The sequence below is a fragment of the Myotis brandtii genome, unplaced genomic scaffold (genome assembly GCF_000412655.1).
Source record: "Myotis brandtii unplaced genomic scaffold, ASM41265v1 scaffold157, whole genome shotgun sequence".
Taxonomy (NCBI): Eukaryota; Metazoa; Chordata; class Mammalia; order Chiroptera; family Vespertilionidae; genus Myotis; species Myotis brandtii.
The window spans coordinates 4165546-4186909 of record NW_005355708.1 but is presented as its reverse complement, the minus strand read 5'-3'; the positions used below and the strand labels follow the sequence as shown (position 1 = coordinate 4186909).

Sequence of the window (21364 nt, the reverse complement as noted above, 5' to 3'; positions counted from 1 at the left end):
TGGAATTCCAGTTTAACTGGGTGTCATGTATTTTATTTGGCAAACCTATTGCAAAAATATTTAGGGCCAATATAAGATAATATTTTTATTTTTACATTTTACAAAGTGTTTTAATACAAGTGATTCATTTGATCTTTACTGTCACCCTGAGAAGTAAGTTTTGTTGGGAGGTGGAGAAAGGGGAGTTATTATTTTTTAATTAGCAAAATATTTAGACTCAAAAAGTAGCAACTCATCAAAGCATGAATTCATCTAAGGCTTTTTTGGGTTAGTTCAGCGCTGGAAAATTGGGTTTACAGTTGTTTGTATGGAAATAATACAATAATTAATAAATAAGAATACAAGAATAAATTATGTGTTTCTCATACTCAGCTGTAAACCTAATTTTACCCCACCCTGTATTATCTTGACAGTTAAACCTTTATGTATTTTATGAGCTTGAAGTCATTTACAGTGAGCCTGGAACTGTTGATCTCAAGCAGAGTATTAATGTTTTTTAAAGTAACATTTGTGTTGACCCCTGAGAGAGGAAAAGGAACCATATCATTCAACAAAATATATTAGGTTTTATTAGGTCCAGATTACATTCTTTATAGATTCAATAATTATAAGTGTTTGCCAACCATAATTAAATTTGTATAAACTAGATAAACAGTAAATTAAGATATTTCTGCAATTGTTATGGTACTTTTTAGCTAAATATATTTTCTTTTAGAACTTCTGAAATACAGAGAAATAAGTCAAATGCTCCTCTTTCAAATGAGTGCCAAGCCATTTTATGTTAATTTTTATGCACATCAGATATTTTTCTTTTTAATTAAGTGCATTAATTTATATGATATATGTTACCCAGGAAAAAGTGTTTTTTTTTTATTTTTTTTTATTTTATGTAAGACAACTTACCTGAGTTTTAAGGTCCTTGATAGTGGTGCAATATTTGCTATAGTCATGAACTTGACCATCAATGTTTCCTTTTCCAAAATTCCCTTGTGCCATGATCATCACTTCAGTCTACTGCACACCATCTCCATAGGCTGGGGTAGTTCTGCCTTTTCTTTGTCAGCTTCCCATGGCTCCAAGGGCCCATGATTTTGTTACACTTAGGTGCACAGGATGGAGGGGATGGAAATGCATGGAAAGATAGGAAAGTACTTTTCATCAGGGTTTCAAGAGTAGATTATTAATGTCCACACTGATTATAATTAGATTTAGGACAATTGTCTTTAAAAATATATATAAATGTAAAATTCAGAGAGGAAGAAGAGAATAAAACTTGCATGGATAAGGAAAGCTGTCAATGAGAACACTAATATAGCTACTTGAAAACTAATCAAATGAGAAAAGGGAAACTAGAAATCAGTTATCTATATGTGTGTGTTAGCACTCTAATTTAACACACCTGCATTGAGTGCTGGCCCTACAAAGCCATTTGCCCTTCTAGATCCACTTTCTACCTTCCTCCATCCTGTTTTCTGCTCCCGGATGATAACCTTGCCCTCTGGCTTTCGTTGTGTTTGCCCAGTGGGGACCCAATCAGGAAATTAGAGGGAAGGGTGTGAGTTTGGGGTGCTTCTTCCCCTGGCCTCCTCTAAAGCTGGCTGTGGCCTTTCATTAAAAGGGCACATTACATTTCATTACAATGGCCCTCTCTATGACTTCTGCTTTCTTAGTCACCTTCCTTTGTCCCTTTGGACATTGGGGTAATAATAGCCACCCCTGGTTGTTTCCCTACACCAGTGGTCGGCAAACTCATTAGTCAACAGAGCCAAATATCAGCAGTACAACGATTGAAATTTCTTCTGAGAGCCAAATTTTTTTAACTTAAACTATATAGGTAGGTACATTGTTAATAACTTAAATAAGGTACTCCTAAGCTGGCCTTTGCTAAAAACGTCCTCATTCTGATTGAGGTACGTTCACTGAGGTCGACCCCTTCCAACTCTCCCATCCACACTCGTCTTGTATACTTGTTTCGTCTATCTCCTTTCTGAAAACCGACTTCTGCGCATGGGCCCCGAAGTTTCAATTGCACTGTATGTGCACACCTGCATGTGGTATTTTGTGGAAGAGCCACACTCAAGGGGCCAAAGAGCTGGATGTGGCTCGCGAGCCACGGTTTGCTGACCACTGCCCTACACCATGCCCCACCTTTGTAAATAATCCTTTTATTAAACTCGCTTTGATTTTTTCCTAATTTGAATGTGCCTGTCATTTCCTGCTCATACTATATTGTACAGTAGGCTTGTGTAAAGTCCTTACCCTCCAGGAGGCTAATAGGAAAATGAATAATTGTAATGCCATGAAATAACAGTTAATAAATGCTTATTAAAGTGTAAGATCTTCAAGGGTTGAGACTAGCATCATTCATGCTTCTTTCTTGACACTTAATGCTAGGCATGCAGTAGGTGCCTATCAATGTGGAATGGTAAAGGGAAGGGAAATGAAGGATGGAGTTGAGTAACTGTTCCAGGAAGATCCAGGTAGCCTTCACAGAGTAGCTAAGTAAACAGTCAGAAACAGACTGGTTGCATTAAATAAAGGAATTTACTGGAAGAATACCAACGGCTTCTAGAATCAAAGGAAGGCAGGAGAACAGGGCTTGGAAGATAGGCAGGACCTGGTGTGTTCTGGAGGGCTAGTTTGCAGAAACCACAGCTGAAGGCATGCGCTCAATACTAGTGGGGCATCCTTATGGACAGCCTTTGGCTTCAGTTTCTTCAAGGTGTATTGGCACAAGGGTCACAGGACAGCAGGCATCTCTGGATACATGTAATAATCACCGTATGGAAACTTCCTGCGCTTCTTCCTTCCGGGTTCCCCCTCGGAAATCCTGCTGACCTCTGCAAGTAAGATAGGAAGAAACAGAACATCTCAGGTGGGATCTAATTCTCTGTGGCAGCCTGTGTCTTGGGACTGCAGGCCTGCTACCCCCCCTTCCTCACCTCCTCACTAGATGAAAGGCAGGATAATGGGGGCAGTGGGTGGGAACAATAGGTAGTTTACAAAGAGTTAGCAGGCGTTAAGTAACAATGGAAGGTGAGCTCTTCCCCCAAGAGCCAAGCCTGTGTGCAGAGGTGGGGCTGTTTTGCTGAGTGTTTCCCCAGCTCTGTGCGGGAGTAGAAGAACCGGTACCTACCAAAGTTTCCATTATAGAATTTGGGTCTTGGTTTTGCTGCCCTCTTCCTCTCTGCAGCTTCCCCCCTCCCCCAGCTATCCTGTGCTCTGAAGTCGATCCCTAGTACCCTGCAGCCACATCCCAGATTAGTTTGTCCTCCCCTGAGGGTTTCCATTTCCCTTATTTCTCCTTCCCTTCTGAAACTGCCCAGCCTGCGTGGGAACAGGTATTAGGAGGATAACCATCTGGTAAGTCTAATGCAGTCTAAGGTGTGACTTACTGATAAAGGTGGGAAAGGGTGGAGAGGTAGTCACTGAAGCTATTTACATTAAAAAAAAAAAAAGGTAACTTTTACCTAAGTGGAATTTTAGGCACCATGATGATAAAAGTTGTGGAGAAAGGATTGTTTGGTGTCTTTCAGTTAATCAACTTGACTATTAGATTAGCTGCATTAGGAAAGAGGGTAATGAGGGTTCGTTTTTGTTTCTCCCCCCCCCCCCCCCCACCTTCTGGAGGGAAGGGGCAGTCCTTTCACTTTGAATTCCCCATTTTTGTATAGTAGTTACTCACTGCATATATATTATATACCACAAGTTTTATGGGGTCCTGAAGATGCGAAATGAGTAGTATGTGGTTCTTGTTTTCAAAGAAGACATATCTTCGGGAACAGAGGGTAGGTGCTAAGTCATAAATAATTACAAAAGAAGGTAAGGAATTTAATAATAAAGGTTTATATAAAACACATGAAGCACCAAAAAAGAGAAACCAGCCTCTAGAGGCCTTAGGGAGATGCCATTTGAATAGAGTCTTAAAAAATGAGTCGGAAAAAAAAAATGATAGGAGAGGGACCAGCCTGTAGGAAGGTGGTGTAAACGTGTCAGACATATTTTAAGAATTGTGAAAAGTTTGGTTTGGCTGGGGCATAATGTCTGTATGAGTGAGTGCCAACAGATAAGATTGGAAAAACAGGTCGAGGCCAGATGGGGAAGGACCTTGAATACCATCCTAAGGAATTTGGACTTGGTCCCACAGTCAGGGGGTGGACCATTTAAGGTTGCTAAGCAGGGGATGGACATGTGAAGTATGGCAGCAACCATCTCATGTAGAAATTATAGTTTAACTTCAACCCTGCTGTTTGGTTTATGTACCTATTTGCTTTGTTTAACAATGGACAGGTTATTTTGATTTTCTGAATTATATAAATCATCCCATTTGATTAAATGCCTTATTGATTGTAATGTGAATATCCCATGGATTGTGGTCATACTGGTCTTAGAAAGCACATTTTCCTTTACCTGGGAAGGACAGCACAGTTATCCCAAGGTCAGAGGGCTCTAGACCCAAGGGCTCTAGACCCAAAACTGTAATTTAGATAACATGCCTAAGTTTAACCCAGGTTACCCAAGGGCTCTAGATAACATGCTGTTTCTGCTTCTGTAAACTGCTTTTTTGCGAACCAGGTTCCTCATTCCAAACCCTGGGGTGTAATCAATACCTTGTGATTTTTTGCCTATATAACCCCGGAGCTGCGACCATCTTGTGACTATGAGATTTGGGAAAGCAAAATGGCCCCTCATAGTCCCGTATTGCAATAAATGTGACTCTTTAATTCGACTTCTTGAGGCGTCCTTCTGTAATTCACGGGGTACATTACAACACATGATCTTAATTTTTAGAAAGATAACATTGTTGGCAGTGTACTAGATGGACAAGAGGGATACTGGAGGTAGAGAGATGAGAGGACGATTTGCAAGAGTCTAGGGGTTGGGAAAGAGACAATGAGAACTTCAAGAAAGTAGCAGTAGGGTAGTAAGAAGGGGGAGATAGAAGACAAATGGTGGCACTTGACTATTGACTAGTTACCAGTTGAGGACAAAGAGGGAGGGAATCTTAAATGACAAGAGGTTTCCAGTTTTGGACTTTGGGAAGTGCCATGAACTAATATGGAAATGCAGAGGAGGAGCAGGTTTTTTGGGAAAGATAGTGAGTTCAGGATAAGGAAGGTTGGGGGTGAAGCACCGGTCAGCATTTAGGTATAGATATTATTCCATAGGCAGTTGCAGTGTGGGTCTGGAACTTGTGCCTAGATTTGAAGTTATTGGCAAAGAGCAACTATGAAACTGAATGGGATTTCCCAGGGAAGATGAATAGAGATTAGGAGCAAGGATAAAACCTCAAGGAACTATAACGTTTAAGGAGAAACAAAAGAGGTTGAAAGGAAACACTCAAAGGAAAAAGAGAGAACCAGGAGACAGAAGTTTCAAGATTTGAATTTCAAATTCTGCAGAGAGATCAGGGAGAAACCGGACTAGAAAAATGTCCACGATATTGTCACAAAACCTTGGAGACCTGAAAGCAAGACTTTTCTGGACAATTTAGGCACAGAAGCCAGGCCATCTGTTACGAGGGAAGCAAAAGATGGAGATGGAATGAAGCCATCTGTGTCTCGTATTGCTGCAGCATCATTCTGAGTGGGTGTAAAAGACAAAAGAATGGTGAGGAGGGAAGCAAGGGTGGAGTGAAGACAAGATTGTTGGGTGTAGAATGCAGAAGCAAGCTCTTCAGTGCTTCTGGTAACAAACAAAAGGAGAACACTCGGAGAGCCAAGAAGTGATGTAGCACGTAGGTACCTGGAGGGAAGGAGTAATCAGAAATAATAGTGATCCAAGACTCAGTGAAGCCTCAGTGATGTAGGAAACCACTTGCCGAATGATTGATTTAAACTTCATTATAGGGGACTTATCATAAAGAACATTTAAAAAATGATGGGAAAAAATCCTACATTTTAGTAGAGGAGTCACTGTGGTGAATGTGCATTGAGTCTGGAAGGTGTGTATCATTCTCCTTTGTACTTTTAAAATAAAATGACACTCTTTCTTGCTGAAGCTAGACTGGCTGTAGAACTCTTATTAATAAATTAATCCAGGAAGCCATAACCAGTTGCCTAGGTCGGATCCACGTGAGCTAAAACTCTCTATCCTTTCTAGTTTAGATGGGTTGTTGGGGATTCTGGTCAGCAAAACTATAGAATTCAGCCAGAAAGGACCTAAAGGATGGCTTATCTTTTGAGTTTGATGTGGAGGAAAGTTAATGTGCTGTTTGACGAAGAGTCTGTGGGTATTCTGACAGACATAATACTGAACTAGAGAAATTGACAGAAAATTTCAGAATGAAATTCTCTAGACCACCAACACATTCACTGTCATGGTGTCATCCAGGACAGAATTTGCAAGAGACCTTAAAAGTCATTTCCAGGTTTTAAATCCTAGTCTGTGATAAACTTTTTTTTTTATTGTATAAACTCTTAACAACTTAACCTTTATAAGCTTTAGTCTCCTTACATGAGAAATAATATTTAATGCATGAATTTGAGACTACCAATTTACATAATATACCCAAAATGTTTGCTAGTGGTAGGTACTCATAAATGTTAATTCCTGTCTTTCTTCCTTTGTTAAAAATATTTAAAATGGAGCAGAGCTCCATTATCAAATATCTCCGGTATCTACTTGAATATTTCCAGTGAAGGGAAGCCCATTGTCTTTCTGGGTGTTTCTGTTTTTGAGCTGCTCTAATTACTAAAAAGTTGGTATTGAACTGAAACCTGCCACACAGAATATAGCTTGCATTCTGCCACATAGAACTTAGAGGTTTTTGGATATTTGAAGAGGGTTACTCTACCCTCATAAATCTTTTGTTTTCATAGCTAAGGGGTCACCAGTTCATTCATTTGTTCCTTAGATGACATGGTTATTTACTTCCATTTATCATCTACGTTGCCATTACTTGGATTGCTTATAAATCTGTAGGATTGACCTCGCTTCTTTTTCATTGTCTTTACTATTAGTTCAAGGAATATATTTTTTGAGGAATGCATGTTAACTGTGTTTTATTCCATTGCATCAATTTTCAGCATAATATGACTTCCAGAGATGTAATATAGCCCAGAATTTCTTGTTTTCCTATTAAATGTTTATAAATTATTTATTTAAATTTAGTAATTATTAGTTACATAAAATTCCCCTCCTCCCTTGGTTTCAGGGCTTGGTTTCAGACAGCTCAGGTGTCTTGAACACATTTTAATGGAAACTTGTTTTACTTACTTTTTGGGTTCACCCTTTTATCCTGGGTGTGGGACGAAGGCTTGTCACTTAGACATTTCTGATCGTGGTGTTGATTAACTAGTTGGCTTCTAAACTATAATTATCTTCCTCCTTCAATTAAAGTCACATTTCTGTATTACAACATGAACTATTGCAAAATCTAATAATTCACATTGGAATTGTATTTCCCTGTAAGCAAACTTTCCCTGACAATTCATATTTTTCTTCTGGGTTATTCAAATGTCAGATGTTGCTGTTACACTATTGCTGAGTAGGACTTTCCTTAAAGATTGATCAGTGGGCACTTTGTAATATTACTGGTTCTGTTTTCCTATATCCTCACTTGCTGTAATATAGTATTAAAATACACTGTGTTATTATTTCCAGATTTTAGATTTTTGATTAACTATAAACTAGAGCCATACCTATGTGACTGCATAATCAGAGCCAAAATGAAAAATTCAGTCAACATATGCTTGTATTTTAAACTGTGCCAAATTATGTGATCGACTCATAATTTTCATTGGATTTCAGTCAATCCTTTTCTCTGAATTTTTCAATCATCTTGACAATGCGTAAACTGAATGTGATGTTTTTAAACATCACTTTGACCAAGGTGTATTTAGCATGCTTACATTCTGCTAGACACTGCGTTAAGTCTGGGAATTTATTTCTGATGACCAAGTAATTATACATGGCCCTGCCTTTGAAGAGGAATCAGGCACACAAACTCATCATCTAAAAATAAAGGTCAAACCACCATGGTCAAAGAACATAGGATTCTCAGAAGATGGTCACTTAGTCTTGTGGGAGAGCAATCTTTGATCCTGTTTCTGCCATTTTAACACTATCATTGAGATTTTATATACTCATCAAGGCTCCACTCAAATGCTTCTTCTGCAGTAAGAGTGGCCCTGGTCCTCAAGCCCCAGCCCTATATATTCTCCCTCTTCCAAACTTCTGTAGCATCTTGTCTGCACTTTTTCTTATAGGCAGGTCTCTTAATACCTCAAGGTAAACTTATTTGCATATGTCTATGTATGCTCACAGTTGCTTCTGAAATACCCAGTAAATATAAGTTTGATTTGGAGAAAAGTCTATTTTAGATAGAACACCTTGGTTAACTAAGGGGGAACAAGTTCTGTTTTGGTCTAGACCAGTGGTTCCCAAACTTATTTGGCCTACCGCCCCCTTTCCAGAAAAAATATTACTCAGCGCCCCCTGGAAATTAATTTTTTTTAAATTTTAATAGCAATTAAACAGAAAGATATATGTATTAATGTTTCTACCTTTTTTGTAAAATATAGTAAAGAAAGGTGTAAATTAGAAACATTGAAGTTTGAAATTATGAAACTATTTATTGAACTCAGAATAGAAAGGTAATACAAAAAAAGTTAAAACAAATGCACCTGTGGCCATCACCGCCCCCCTGGATCGCTACAGTGCCCACCAGGGGGCGGTAGCGCCCACTTTGGGAATCACTGGTCTAGACAGATAGTGATGATGATAATGACTAAAATGTTCATTGGGTTCTCCTCCCTGCTGAAACCTACCTTCCCCTAGAGCGATTCTCATCTTCCCACTGGTTAGCATTCAGTTCTCCTTGCTCCTTCCTTCCAACTCTACAAGCTGTAAGAACACCTCCCAGAGTCACATAGGGGAGGGAGATCTTCCACTGAAGACTCAGTGGGGATTGAGTCAAATTCTCCCACCTTCACATCATCCCCTGAGGGCTTTTCCTTACCCCCAGCCTCCAATTAATGAGACAGGGAAACTAGGCTTTATTGTTCTGCTTTATCTATAACACCACCGAGGAATGAATTCCTAGTGGCCTGGATCCAATTCTGCAGTTTTTGTTCCAGGATTATCTCTTGTTTGGACATGAATTGTATTGTTGTTTTTTAAAAAAACAATGATGAAAATTTATCTTATTATTTATTAGCCTACTCAGTTACTTTTTAGATAAGTTAGAGAAATTTAACATTTAAATTACTCTACCATCCAGAATTAGCACATAAAGTTGTTTAAAATATGTGTCCAGTGAAAACATCTTAAAGTACCTTGAAGGTACTTTTATATCATGAGAAATATAGTATAAAATATAATTAAATATTTAAGGGTATCATAATTTAAACATATGCCCTGTAAGTAAATATCTGTTTAACAGTATGGGTTACTCCTTTATAAAACTTATAAAACTCATAAAAATGAATGAGGAGGTGTCATATCTTCCAAAGGGAGCCTCCTCACACCTTTGTTAAATACTCAGCATATACTGTAGGTGGAGCCATGACATTTTTGCCAATTAAAAATGATCATGACTTACCTGATTTCATCTGCACCAATGCAAGAAAAATGTATGAAGTTTTATCATGTATTTATCTTTAGTTCATAAAAACAGGTTATTTCCAATAGACGATGTAAAGGCTTACATATAGTTGGTGCTAAATAATTATTTGTTGAATGAATGAATGCACAAATAAATGAATATGTGATGCCCCACATGTGTACATAAATACACCCAAACAGACTGTTTAAAAAAGTTATACTTCAGCTGGTTAAAAAAAAAGTTGAATTGCAGTTCTATCCACTGGAAATGTGAAGTTGCAGCCTTAAGTGATTAAAAAAAAATCCCATGGTATTTGCAAATAAATTTTTTAAAATGGACATACTTTTCTCAGCAGAAACTGCATGTCTGTATAACTGTAGGAGGTGGGCTCCAAGCTGATAACTCTAATGAACATATTTGGACCAGACAGGTTCATAGTGCCCTGTGTTTATGGTGTTTTTAATGAGGATCCTAAAATGTGGAGCTAATGTGATTAGACATATTATTGTCTTTTGTAAAAGATGAATCATTTCAAGTTGAGTAACTTGTTATGAGTAAAATGATGACTCACTGAGCAAAGCCTGAAATACCATCTAGTTTCTATCTATTAGATCTTACTAACTCTCTGTGGACTGTTCTATTAGTATGATTTATGCAAAGGTCTGCACCTAAGGGCTGTTTCCACGATTTTTCTCAGCAGCTAAAATTCACAGTCCATTTAGTTTGAACTGAAGAACAGAGGGATAAATAAAACCACTAGAAAGCAGAAGAGCTGGATTCCAAACCAAGGCAATCAGCCTCTGTATCTGTGTTAACTGCTGTGCTCAGTGGTGTGCTGGTGTGAACCCGTTCTCCGGGGAAATATGTATGTAGAGCCCAAGTTCCATAGTGTAAATATTCCCATCACGGCCAATGCCAAGCTACCAATGGCTTGATAGCCAGATTGAAAAAATTCCTGAATATCTGTCAGTTATCACTGAAGAGCAGGCGCAAGCCCATCCTAGCACACGGTTGATTATCCTACCTGGCCTTTTTGTGCTTTCAACGCAGCATCACCTTGAAGAAAGACTATTGAGTTATTATTATTATCCTTTTAAATTTAACTTTATGATGTATGGTTTACATATAATAAATATACCTGTCTTAAGTGTACAGTTTGAAGAATTTTGACAAATGGATATACCCATGTAACCATTACCATAATCAAGATACAGAACATTTTCATCAGTTCTAAAGTTTCTCCTGTGACTCTTCCCAGTTAACCAGTTAATCCCTACTTCTCCACCAGTCTGCTTTCTGTCACTACAGATTAGATCCCCCCCCAGCATTTCATATAAATTGAATCATACAGTATATATTATTGTGAGTCTGACTTCCATTGTTCAGCATAATGGTCTTGAAATTAATCCATGTGTTTTTGCGTTAGTAGTTCCATCCTTTTTTATCAGTATGTTGTATTATTCTGTTGTGTGGATATACCATAATTTATCTATTCTCTTGATGATTATTTTTCAACTGTGAATTCTGGTCATCATAAATCCTTTAATAAAAATGTTGCAGCCTTAGCTTTTAAAAAAAATATTTTTATTGATTTCAGAGAGGAAGGGTGAGGGAGAGAGATTTAGATGAGAGAGAATCATTGACTGGCCGCCTCCAGCACACCCCACACTGAGGATCGAGCCTGCAACCCTGGCATGTGCCTGGATTGGGAATCGAACCATGACCTGCTGGTTCATAGGTCAGCACTCAACCACTGAGCCACAGCAGCCAGGCTTGCAGCCATAGCTTTTTAAAATTTTTTATAGATTTCAGAGTGAAAGAGAGAGAGAGAGAAACATGAATGATGAGAGAGAATCACTGATCAGCTGCCTCCTGCATGCCCCCTACTGGGGATTTAGTCTGCAACCCCAGGCACATCTTGGTCACGGTGAAAAATGCTGCAGTGAACATAGGGGTGCATATATCCCTGCAAATAAATGTTTTCAAAACTTTCAGGTAGATATCTGGAAGAGGGGTTGCTGGGTCATATGATAACTCTATTCTTAATTTTTTGAGGAACCTCCATACTGTTTTCCATAGTGACTGTACTAGTTAGTTTACATTACCACCAGCAGTGAATGAGGCAGTTTTTAAAAAGTTTATTTCTTAAAATTCCAGTAGGTGGCACTCTTGCAAAACCCAAAAAAGTGATTGCTTTGGCGATGGATGGTTGGTTTGTAGATTGTGACCTACTTGCAAACTCATTTGTTCTGGATAGCTAAAATTCATCCCCTCCCCAATTATCAAAGTTATACATGTGGTTTGTTAAGCATTTACAAAATGTTCAATAGAAAATACAAAATACAGGGTGTTCCCCCAAAATGTATACACACTTTGAATAATTATAAATGCAGTGTTTATTAAAATACATTTCATTTCCAAAATTGAGCTGTCAGCTGTTAAAGTGTGTATACATTTTTTTTGGTCACACACCTTGTATTCAAACTGCGAATCCCCAAAGGATAACCACTATAATAGGTTAGTATAAACAGTATTTTCCAGACTTTTTTTCCTAGCCTGTACACAACACATGCATAACATTTATATTAGTAAAGTTTCAGATTTTAAAATAATCCTAAGTAATGTTTGTCTTTTGTTGTCTGATCCTGTAGTTTTTTCTCTCTTTATGAATTTCTTTCTTTAAAGACAGACCTCTCACTTATGCAATGCATTAATAACTAAGTCCAAAAGGATATTTCATGTCTGTATTGAAATAGGGCTTGTGGTCTTGTGAATGAGGGCTGGAATCTCATGAAAAGGATGCTGTGCTAATTATATTTCTTGGCAGTGAGAGTAGGGCAAAGTACCTGTAATAAGAAATATGATGCCTCCTTTGCCAACCGAAGACTGTAGAATATTTTCACCGAGATATTATCAGAATAAGACAGTGATTTTGGATGGGGAACTTTGTGAAATCCCTGACTTTTTTTTGAGATAGTCCTCCTCCCCCATAGAATAAACGTAAGGGCAACTGATTGCTCGCAGAGTGACCAATCTAATGACCAAGCCAGAACTGAAATGCTTTTGTGACCTAATGTTGAAGGTCACACATTGTCACTTGTTCAATAAGTCTACTCTGTTCATTGTGGGAGGGGACTATGCACAGGGGCATGAGCACCATGAGGTGAGGATCATTGGAACCATCTTGGAAGCTACCACAAGAACTAATCAATGCACAGATGGTCACTTCCTTTTAAAAAAAATATTTTATTGATTTTTTACAGAGAGGAAGGGAGAGGGATAGAGAGTTAGAAACATCGGTGAGAGAGAAACATCGATCAGCTGCCTCTTGCACACCTCCTACTGGGGATGTGCCCGCAACCAACGTACATGCCCTTGACTGGAATTGAACCTGGGACCCTTCAGTCCACAGGCTGACGTTCTATCCACTGAGCCAAACCGGTTAGGGCCACTTTCTTTTTTTATTTTTAATTGAGGTATAATTGATATACAACATTAGGCCGACGTTCTATTCACTGAGCCAAACCGGTTAGGGCCACTTTCTTTTTTTTAATTTTTAATTGAGGTATAATTGATATACAACATTGTATTAATTACAACATAATGATTCTATATTTTTATATAATACGAAATGATCACAATATGTCCAGCTAACATTCATCCATTGAGCATTACTTTAAAGCCATGACAGTAGATGAGGTTACCGAGGGAGAGAGTGTCGAGAGAGGAGACAAGAGGATTGGGCCAACATTCAGAGGTCACAAAGAAGAGTCTGAGAAAAAGCTTCCAGTGAGATGATGTCTCTGGGAGCCCAGTGAAGAAAATACTTCCAATGGAAGGGAATGTTGAGAAACTAAGTTAATAGCTAAGAAATAACCACCAGATTAATACTTGTGCAAAATCCCTTTTTCCTTTGAATCTCACAGAATTCAGATGTAGTTGTAAGGAAAACAGATGTTATGTAAAACTATTTGCAGCCACTCCGAGTACTAGAAAAATGACATTACTTGTTATTTGTGGGCTATGGACCTTGTTCAGGAAAAGACCTCAATAATCTCTTTGGGTCTGAAAAGTATGGTTGTCCTAGGACACATTCTGGAAGGCGAGGGCAAGACAGAGAGTTGAATTGCTATGTGTAACCAAACGAGATGAATGGAGTACCCCAAAACACTAGCAAATATTAAAAGCCAGTGTGACTTCAGAAAGCTGCATGCTGAAGCAGGTCATCTTAAAATGGCATGATAACTTTCCATGGGCTTTTGCACTCAGCACTGGAATTCCTCCAGGCTTGCATGATCCCCCCTCTCCCTTCTTCTCCCTTTCACACTCCTCGCTCATCACTTCCCCTGCGTTCTCCATCCCATTTTGGTTCTGTACAGCAAATAATAACAGGACGCAAATATTGAGTACTTGCTAGGCACCAGGATCTGTTCCTAGTGTTTTATGTATGTTATCTTATTTAATCTTTCCCACCCCGCTTTAAAGATCAGGAACGCGAGGCACACAGGGATTGTTAACTAGCTGCTATGTAGCAAAAGCCAGAATTTGAACCCAGTCTGGCTTCAGAGCCCGGGTTCTGAATCGTTAAATCCTGCTCTTGTTTTTTTTCCGGTTTTGAATCTGTCCACCCAGATTGAACCACCATCTACTCAGGCTTAGACTTTGGCTGCCTTCTGCTCCAACCCAGCATATGACATCTGTTATTGACTTATGTGTCTGACCCAGCCCAATAGAAGCCCCAGCCTTGGTGTCACTGGTATCAGATAGGAGAAAGGGCATTACAGCAATGCTTGTTCACACACAGCAATGCATTGTGAACAATGTGTTTCCTCTGTTCCCATTCTCCTTCCTCTGCCTGGTTGAGTTCTATATGAAACATTTAGTTGTCCCCTGACATATTGTTCACTTTCTCCTCCATGTGTCCTTTGAACTTCTATTTGCCCTATCTCATTGTATCGCCACTCCTAGAAGAGTCTCTAGTCTGGCACACTGTAAGGGGTCAGTAAGTGTTTCTTAATTGAATGAAAGAAGGTTCTAGAAAATTAACAGGACAACTGTTAATGCCCGAGAGTGGACAATAGAATTTTGCTGTGAACTTGATGGGATAATGTACAAAGGAAAGGACTTCAAAAAGGAACCTCTTAACTTAATCTCAAACCTTGACATGTTTATCCCACTGTTTATCTACTTTTCTTATTAATATTTCACAGACCTCTATGCCCTTGACATTATTGCTGGAATCAAGAAGATACAGATTTCACACTATTACCATTAATCTTTTAAAATTAATTTTATTAAGACAGTACTACTTGATCAAAGCCCTATGATTAAGAACATGTTCCAGGTCACTAGAACTCTATTAAAAGACTACTCCAGGTCCAGAAATTTATAAGGCAATTTTGGTTTGTTATAAACACCAACATGGCCACAATGACTCATAGTTGAGTATTGTTTCGGCATGGCAGAAAGGACTCAACGTGAATAGGAATCTAAAGAAAATGAAACAAAAATAGAGCTTGACCTAATATAGCATCTTACTCTGAAAGGAATAATTTCTTTTTGTAAATTTCTTGTGCCTAAGGAAGCAATCATGGGGCAGATCTTGTGAAATTTTATATTAGTGCTTCAAATTCCTGAACTTGAGATGAGACCATCTCCTCGTTCACCACGGTCTGGATAACTGTTTTGATTTTTCGGGGTTTGGGAGAGTCTAAAGATAAAGTGGGAACAAAGGGGGCAAAAGTTAGTGTTTCAAATATTCACCTAAAATTGGTTGTTATTTAACTTAACCTTCTATATTAGGTATTGACTGATAAAACCCATCAAATTTAAACTTTCAAAAGTGATTTTCACATTCTAAAAAATGTATTTTATTCAATGAAAAGGAAATGCGTTCAGTGTTGTCCTATGCACAAATGAAAATATATTTAAGCATTTAAGTATAGTTATGGTGCTCATAATACTTCTTTGCAGAGTAGAATTTTTTTCTTCCTGGGCTTACAAGACATTTTAATACATTACAGACTACTCATTTTTCTGCAGGGATGCATAAATGTTTTTCCTTTGCTCAGTATATAAATATATTTTAAATTATTAATGCTGCAGTATTCAATGATATCTTATAGTTTTAGTCAGTAACAAATATGACTGTGACTTATTCTAAGTGATTCTTAGGGAATCTGCATACCTTTAGCAGAATCAGTGGACTGTGCTTGAGATTTGGAGTCAGTCACAGATGAAGTTTCATCCACACCATCACTGTAGAGAAAATGAGGGAAATGATATCACATCATGCTTTCTGGAATGAGGAGAAATCAGGAGTTTACTATTTGGACTAAAAATTGGAAATGTACCTAAAACTATAGACAAATAAGGAAGGGGTTCCAAATTTCTTGATCAAGAATAATTGAATGATAATATTATAATAACCATGTACGGTGCCAGGTGGGTACTGGAAATATTAGGGGAAATGCTTTGTAAAGTATGATTGTCTAACTACTATGCTACACACCTGAAACCAATACAAAATAATATTGAATATAACCAATAACTGAAAAATAAAATTTAAATTAAAGACCTCAATTGGCAAAAAAAAGCAATGTCCTAGTATTATAACTGAAAAAAATAAAAGAGTGATTGAATGACTCACCCTGAGAGTAATCAGTCTGTACAGTGCACCTTTTCAAACCCTGCCAAAATCTGGATCTCACGGTGAAGCAAAGTGGCCATTAATGGAGGATCTGGTCTCAGAGTTGGATTTTCTGATTTATAGCCCTGAGTTCTTCCCAGTGGACCAAGCTCCTATTACTTTTAGAAAGGTTGCTACAGTAGGTCTGAGGTGGTTCAGATGGCTATTATTTTAAGTATCATTCTTAGTACCCAGAGACTGGTATTAGAACTCAAGTGGGTGATTTTCTAGTGCTCCTTTGCAGTATGCCTCTGTCTCTGGTGCCATTGTTCATCCCAGCATTTTATGAATTATTATCAAGTAAGACAATGGGTGACAACACTTTGCAAAGTGTAGAGTGCTTAATAAACCCAAGACTTGTTTTTACTAGATTTGTTATTTTTTGTCAACTAAAAAACCCTTTCTTCCACTGCCCCCCCCCCCAACTCCATTGGGGGGTTGGTCAGCCACTGAGGTTATTTCACCCTCAGTTATCTATTCACCCTTGGGCTTCGCCATCCAGCAGGTCTCGGTAGGTCTCGATCTCCAGCTCCAGGCTGGCCTTGACGTTCAGCAGTCGCTGGTGGTTGGCGTTCTGGCACTCTGTGTCCCTGCGCACCTGGAGCAGTTGCTCCTCCAGGCTGCGGATGAGCTGTTGCACCTGGGACAGCTGGCCGCAGTAGTCCCCCTCGGTTCGGGCCAAGGAGTCCTCCAGAGATGTCTTCTGCATGTGGGAGAGAAATGGCACAGACATAACAATGGAGGGGGCTGAATAAGGAAGGCAGCCAAAGGCCTAACATAAGTTGGATGCAACATTTTCTTTGGAAGTCGAAACGATGCTGCGTCTCTGCGCGGGCCCTACCATGGCGAGGTGGGACTGGAGCTCCATCTCCAGGTTTTGAAAGGCGCGTCTCAAGTCGGTGATCTCGCTCTTGCTGGACTGAAGCTGCTCAGTGTTGGTGCTGATCTCCTTCTCGAGCTCCCCGCTCTGCCACAGAAAAGAGGAGCCAGAGGACACGAGTGAGTGCTTTTCTGCTAATGTCTCAAACAAGGCCTTTTGTTTTCGTTAGTGGTACCTTTTCAATGAACCAGGCTTCCGCGTCCTTACGGTGCTGCTCAGCGATCGCTTCATACTGTGCCCTCATGTTGTTGAGGAGCCTGGTGAGGTCCACTCCTGGGGCAGCATTCATTTCTACACTGACCTGGGCGGGGCCGTCAGACTGGAAGCTTTGGAGCTCCTGGGGGCAGCAAGTGAGAGAGGAGTGCAGGGGGCTGTTATGATTTTGTGGGCCTCGTCTTCTATAACAAGTATTACACATTGTATTTTATGACTGAGTTAGTATAAGTCACACATATTAATACAATATATTAAAACATTTTTAACCCCAAAACTAATATTTCTCTTTTGATTTTAAAAGAACTGAAGACATTTTCCTGGGCCCCTAAAATTACCATGGGCTCCAGGTGCTGTGCCTGCCATCCCTAATGAATGAGTTGGCCCTGCTTCTTGGGGACCAGGGCCTTACTAAGAAGGGAAGGCCTGCTGGAAACAGTACATTTGGGGTTTCAGCTACAGCTGCCAAACTGAGGGCAGCAGATGGTACCTCGGCTTCCACACCGTTTCTATCACAGTCATTGATTTCCAGTAGAAACCTCCTTAGAAGCCTATTGCTAGAGTCATGACTAAGGCCCATGCTACCTACCAGGTGCTGATAGGCATTGTGGCATATCAGAGTTCTCTGTGTGTATCACACAGGGTAATGCCGCTTTCTTGACATATATAACGTTATGTATTATTGATAGAATTTGTTTTTTAACTGTAAAAAAACAAATTCTATCACTAGATCAGGATAATTAAAATTCTTACTGTCCTTACATAATGATGAAAATGACCAAATCAGAAAGTGCCTTTTATTGGATAAACTTTAACAGGAACTACTATCAATACTACCACCAGCAGCTGGTACATAACACACACACACACACACACACACACACACACACACGCGAGCGCGCACACACACAAGAAATTAAAATGGCCATTTTAACAGGGAAATATGTATTCTCCATATCTGATCTAATTCCAGATTTGTAAATTTGAAACTAAAGCAGCCCTTTGTGGCTGACCTCCTCGTGGTTCTTCCGCAGGTAGGCCAGCTCTTCCACTAGGCTCTCGATCTGCATCTCCAGGTCGGCCTTGGCCAGGGTCAGCTCATCCAGCACCCGGCGCAGGCCGTTGATGTCGGCCTCCACGCTCTGGCGCAGGGCAAGCTCATTCTCATACCTGAAAACCAAGTGCAGAACAGTTTAGGGAATCAACACACCCCTGTGAATAAGGTGCCTGCATTCTTCAGAGCTATTTTGTGCATAAATCTGTGCGACTATTTTAAAATGGCAGCATTGCAATGTATGATGCTGTTTTCGCTTTAATAACTGTTCCGTCCCCTTTTTATGATAGTTTAATGCTCAGTTGGAGAGAATTGAAAAATTATGAGGTGATGCTTTTCTCTCAGCAATGAACCCCATTAGCACTGCATCCCAGGGAACAATTTCCCCCTTGGCCGGCTGCCCTGGCTATGAACAGTAGCAGCACCTCTCAAGGAGTTTCAGACAGAATCCTAAAAGCAGTTGAAAATAAAATAATAACTAGTCTTTTTTTTTTTTTTGCTTAACTTTTACTCATGATTTAATTTAAAACATTGATACTTCTTTAGTAGCTTTTACCAGGATTTTACATGTTCAGGATCATCACCACCGCAACATTCTGTGTGAAAATTTTGTGGAGCAAAATGGACATTAGTATTTCTTCTTTATGTCCAGAGGGTGGAGTAGGGGGAAGGAGAGAATATAAAAATGAGGGCATGGTTAATATTTTAGGTGTATGTGTCATCAGGAAAAAGATCATTTCATTTAACTCCTGGGCAAAAACATTATTAATTCATTTTGATACATGGAAGGTGGAGCTTTAGGATATCGGTGGAATTATTGTGTCACATCATGAGTCAAGAGCACATTACTCGTGTAGGGACATGAAATTAATCCATAGCCCTACGTTTAAGCAACTTATACTTCAGGACATGTAATGTGCGAGTTGTATTTGAATCTAGTTACTTTCTAGAATGCCCAGTGTAAATTTACCAGAACACTGACTGTATGGGGCAGGTGAACTGCAGAAAGTTTGAAATATTTGCCATCAGTGAAGGCAGGAAAATAGGGGATAGGAAGAAATGGTGGGACATGTCAGTTTCCATTAATCTATCTTTTATTCAACTCACTTCATTCTAAAGTCGTCGGCAGCCAATCTTGCATTGTCGGTCTGTAAGATGAGCTGGGCATTTCCAGTGCTGGCAGAGATGATCTGGCAAAACAGGGGAGGACACACTGAATAACACCCTAAAGTACCAGTATTATACAAATATGTTTTTGACAGATAATTTTTAGGTGATGTTAAAATGCTATTAAGAGTTTAAGGCAATTAAATTATATATATATACTCTGTGTGTGTGTGTGTGTGTGTGTGTGTGTGTGTGTGTGTATTGATTTCAGAGAGGAAGAGGAAGAGAGAGAAAGAAACATCAAGAGAATCATTGATCAGCTGCCTCCTGCGTGCCCCACACTCAGGACTGAGCCCACAACCCAGACATGTGCCCTGACCGGGAATCAAACCGTGACCTCCTGGTTCATAGGCCGATGCTCAACCACTGAGCAATTAAATTTTTAAAAGAATATATATTGATGGAATATTTTAAAAGTTAAGGAACATACATTTCCTACAGAAAGTGGAAATAGAGTCCCTTTATGGTAAATGGTAAAATGAAACTAAATATTTCAGTATGAGAAATTTCTTCAAGTATAGTGGAATTGAAAAAATTATCACTGTTAAAACACTGTAATAGCAAAAAAAAAAAAAAAACCACAAAAAAAACCGAACAAACCTAGAAAAAAATAAAACACAAACAACAACAACAACAACAAACCAACATAATTCCCAAAGCCCCTCCAAAAACCATATTGTTACCTTATTCCTGAGGTCTTCAATCAGTGGATAATATTTACTGTAATCATTCTGTGACCCAGGATCTTCAGTCCCAGATCCTCGTGTTTCATACCACACATGAATTTTGTTTTCTAGCTCAGTATTAGCCTCTTCTAGAGCTCGAACCTTATCTAGGTAGGAAGCCAATCTGTCATTAAGATTTTGCATGGTTTCCTTTTCTGATCCAGAAAGAAGGCCTCCATCATTGCCAGAGAGAATACATAGAGAGCCCCCTCCTGGGCTTCCTCCAAATCCAATCCCCAGGCCTCCTCCATAAGCAGTGCCCAGCACTCCTGCGCAGGAACTTCCAGAGCCACCACCAAAGCCTGAACTAGAACCAAACATGGACGCAGCAGAAAAACCTCCCCCATAGCCGCCTCCAAAGCCAAGGCCGCTTCCCCCATAGCCACTTCCAACACTGGAGGCAGACATGCCCCTGGCTCTGCCCAGTGTCCCACTCTGGGAAGACAGCTGCCTACGCAGCTCAGAGTACTGCACTAAGAGTGACATGGTGCTGGAGAGAGCCACAGCCTGGGGAAGGTGGCCAGAACCCGAGAGGAAGCAGTGGCAGCCAGGCACAAAGGCTACCCTTTTATAGATCATGAAATGGGTGTTGCAGTTGAAAAGTTCACTCTCTCCATTCAAAAATATAGGGTCCCCCGGGAAGACAGCTGCCTACGCAGCTCAGAGTACTGCACTAAGAGTGACATGGTGCTGGAGAGAGCCACAGCCTGGGGAAGGTGGCCAGAACCCGAGAGGAAGCAGTGGCAGCCAGGCACAAAGGCTACCCTTTTATAGATCATGAAATGGGTGTTGCAGTTGAAAAGTTCACTCTCTCCATTCAAAAATATAGGGTTCCCCCCTTTTTTGACCAACTCAACATCTAAATGATTAATGCACATTGAAAATTCATTGGTATAGACATAATTGAATAATTGTGCCCATTACATATTTGATATACAGAAAAGGAAATCTGGGTGGAGTAGAGATGGTTGTCATAACGAATTTTTCTTCTCCAAATTGTCTGTATACAATAAAAATGGGCTATCACTTGCGTACAGAGTCAGAAGGAGCGTACCAAGTTCAAAGTGTGCCTCAGTGATTTGATCACACA

The 21364-nt window shown here is 39.5% G+C and overlaps 1 protein-coding gene across 4 annotated transcripts; it reads right to left on the bottom strand.

Annotated features, from left to right (window-relative positions):
• Positions 1-14818: 14818 nt before the first annotated feature.
• KRT12 (keratin 12, type I) lies at positions 14819-21025 on the bottom strand. 4 transcript variants are annotated; one of them, XM_014536112.1, is made up of 10 exons: positions 20926-21025; positions 20233-20725; positions 19490-19572; positions 18619-18681; positions 18342-18498; positions 17291-17452; positions 17077-17202; positions 16718-16938; positions 15735-15805; positions 14819-15257 (listed from the first exon to the last, which is right to left on the bottom strand). In XM_014536112.1, the coding sequence occupies exons 1-10, from the start codon at positions 20958-20960 to the stop codon at positions 15160-15162; spliced, it is 1509 nt and encodes a 502-aa protein (XP_014391598.1). In that variant the 5' UTR covers positions 20961-21025; the 3' UTR covers positions 14819-15159. The 4 variants fall into 4 exon arrangements, with proteins under 4 accessions (XP_014391598.1, XP_014391600.1, XP_014391599.1 ...); XM_014536114.1 differs by lacking the exon at positions 18619-18681 and having other exon boundaries at positions 20926-21024; XM_014536113.1 differs by lacking the exon at positions 20926-21025 and having other exon boundaries at positions 20233-20807.
• Positions 21026-21364: the final 339 nt, after the last annotated feature.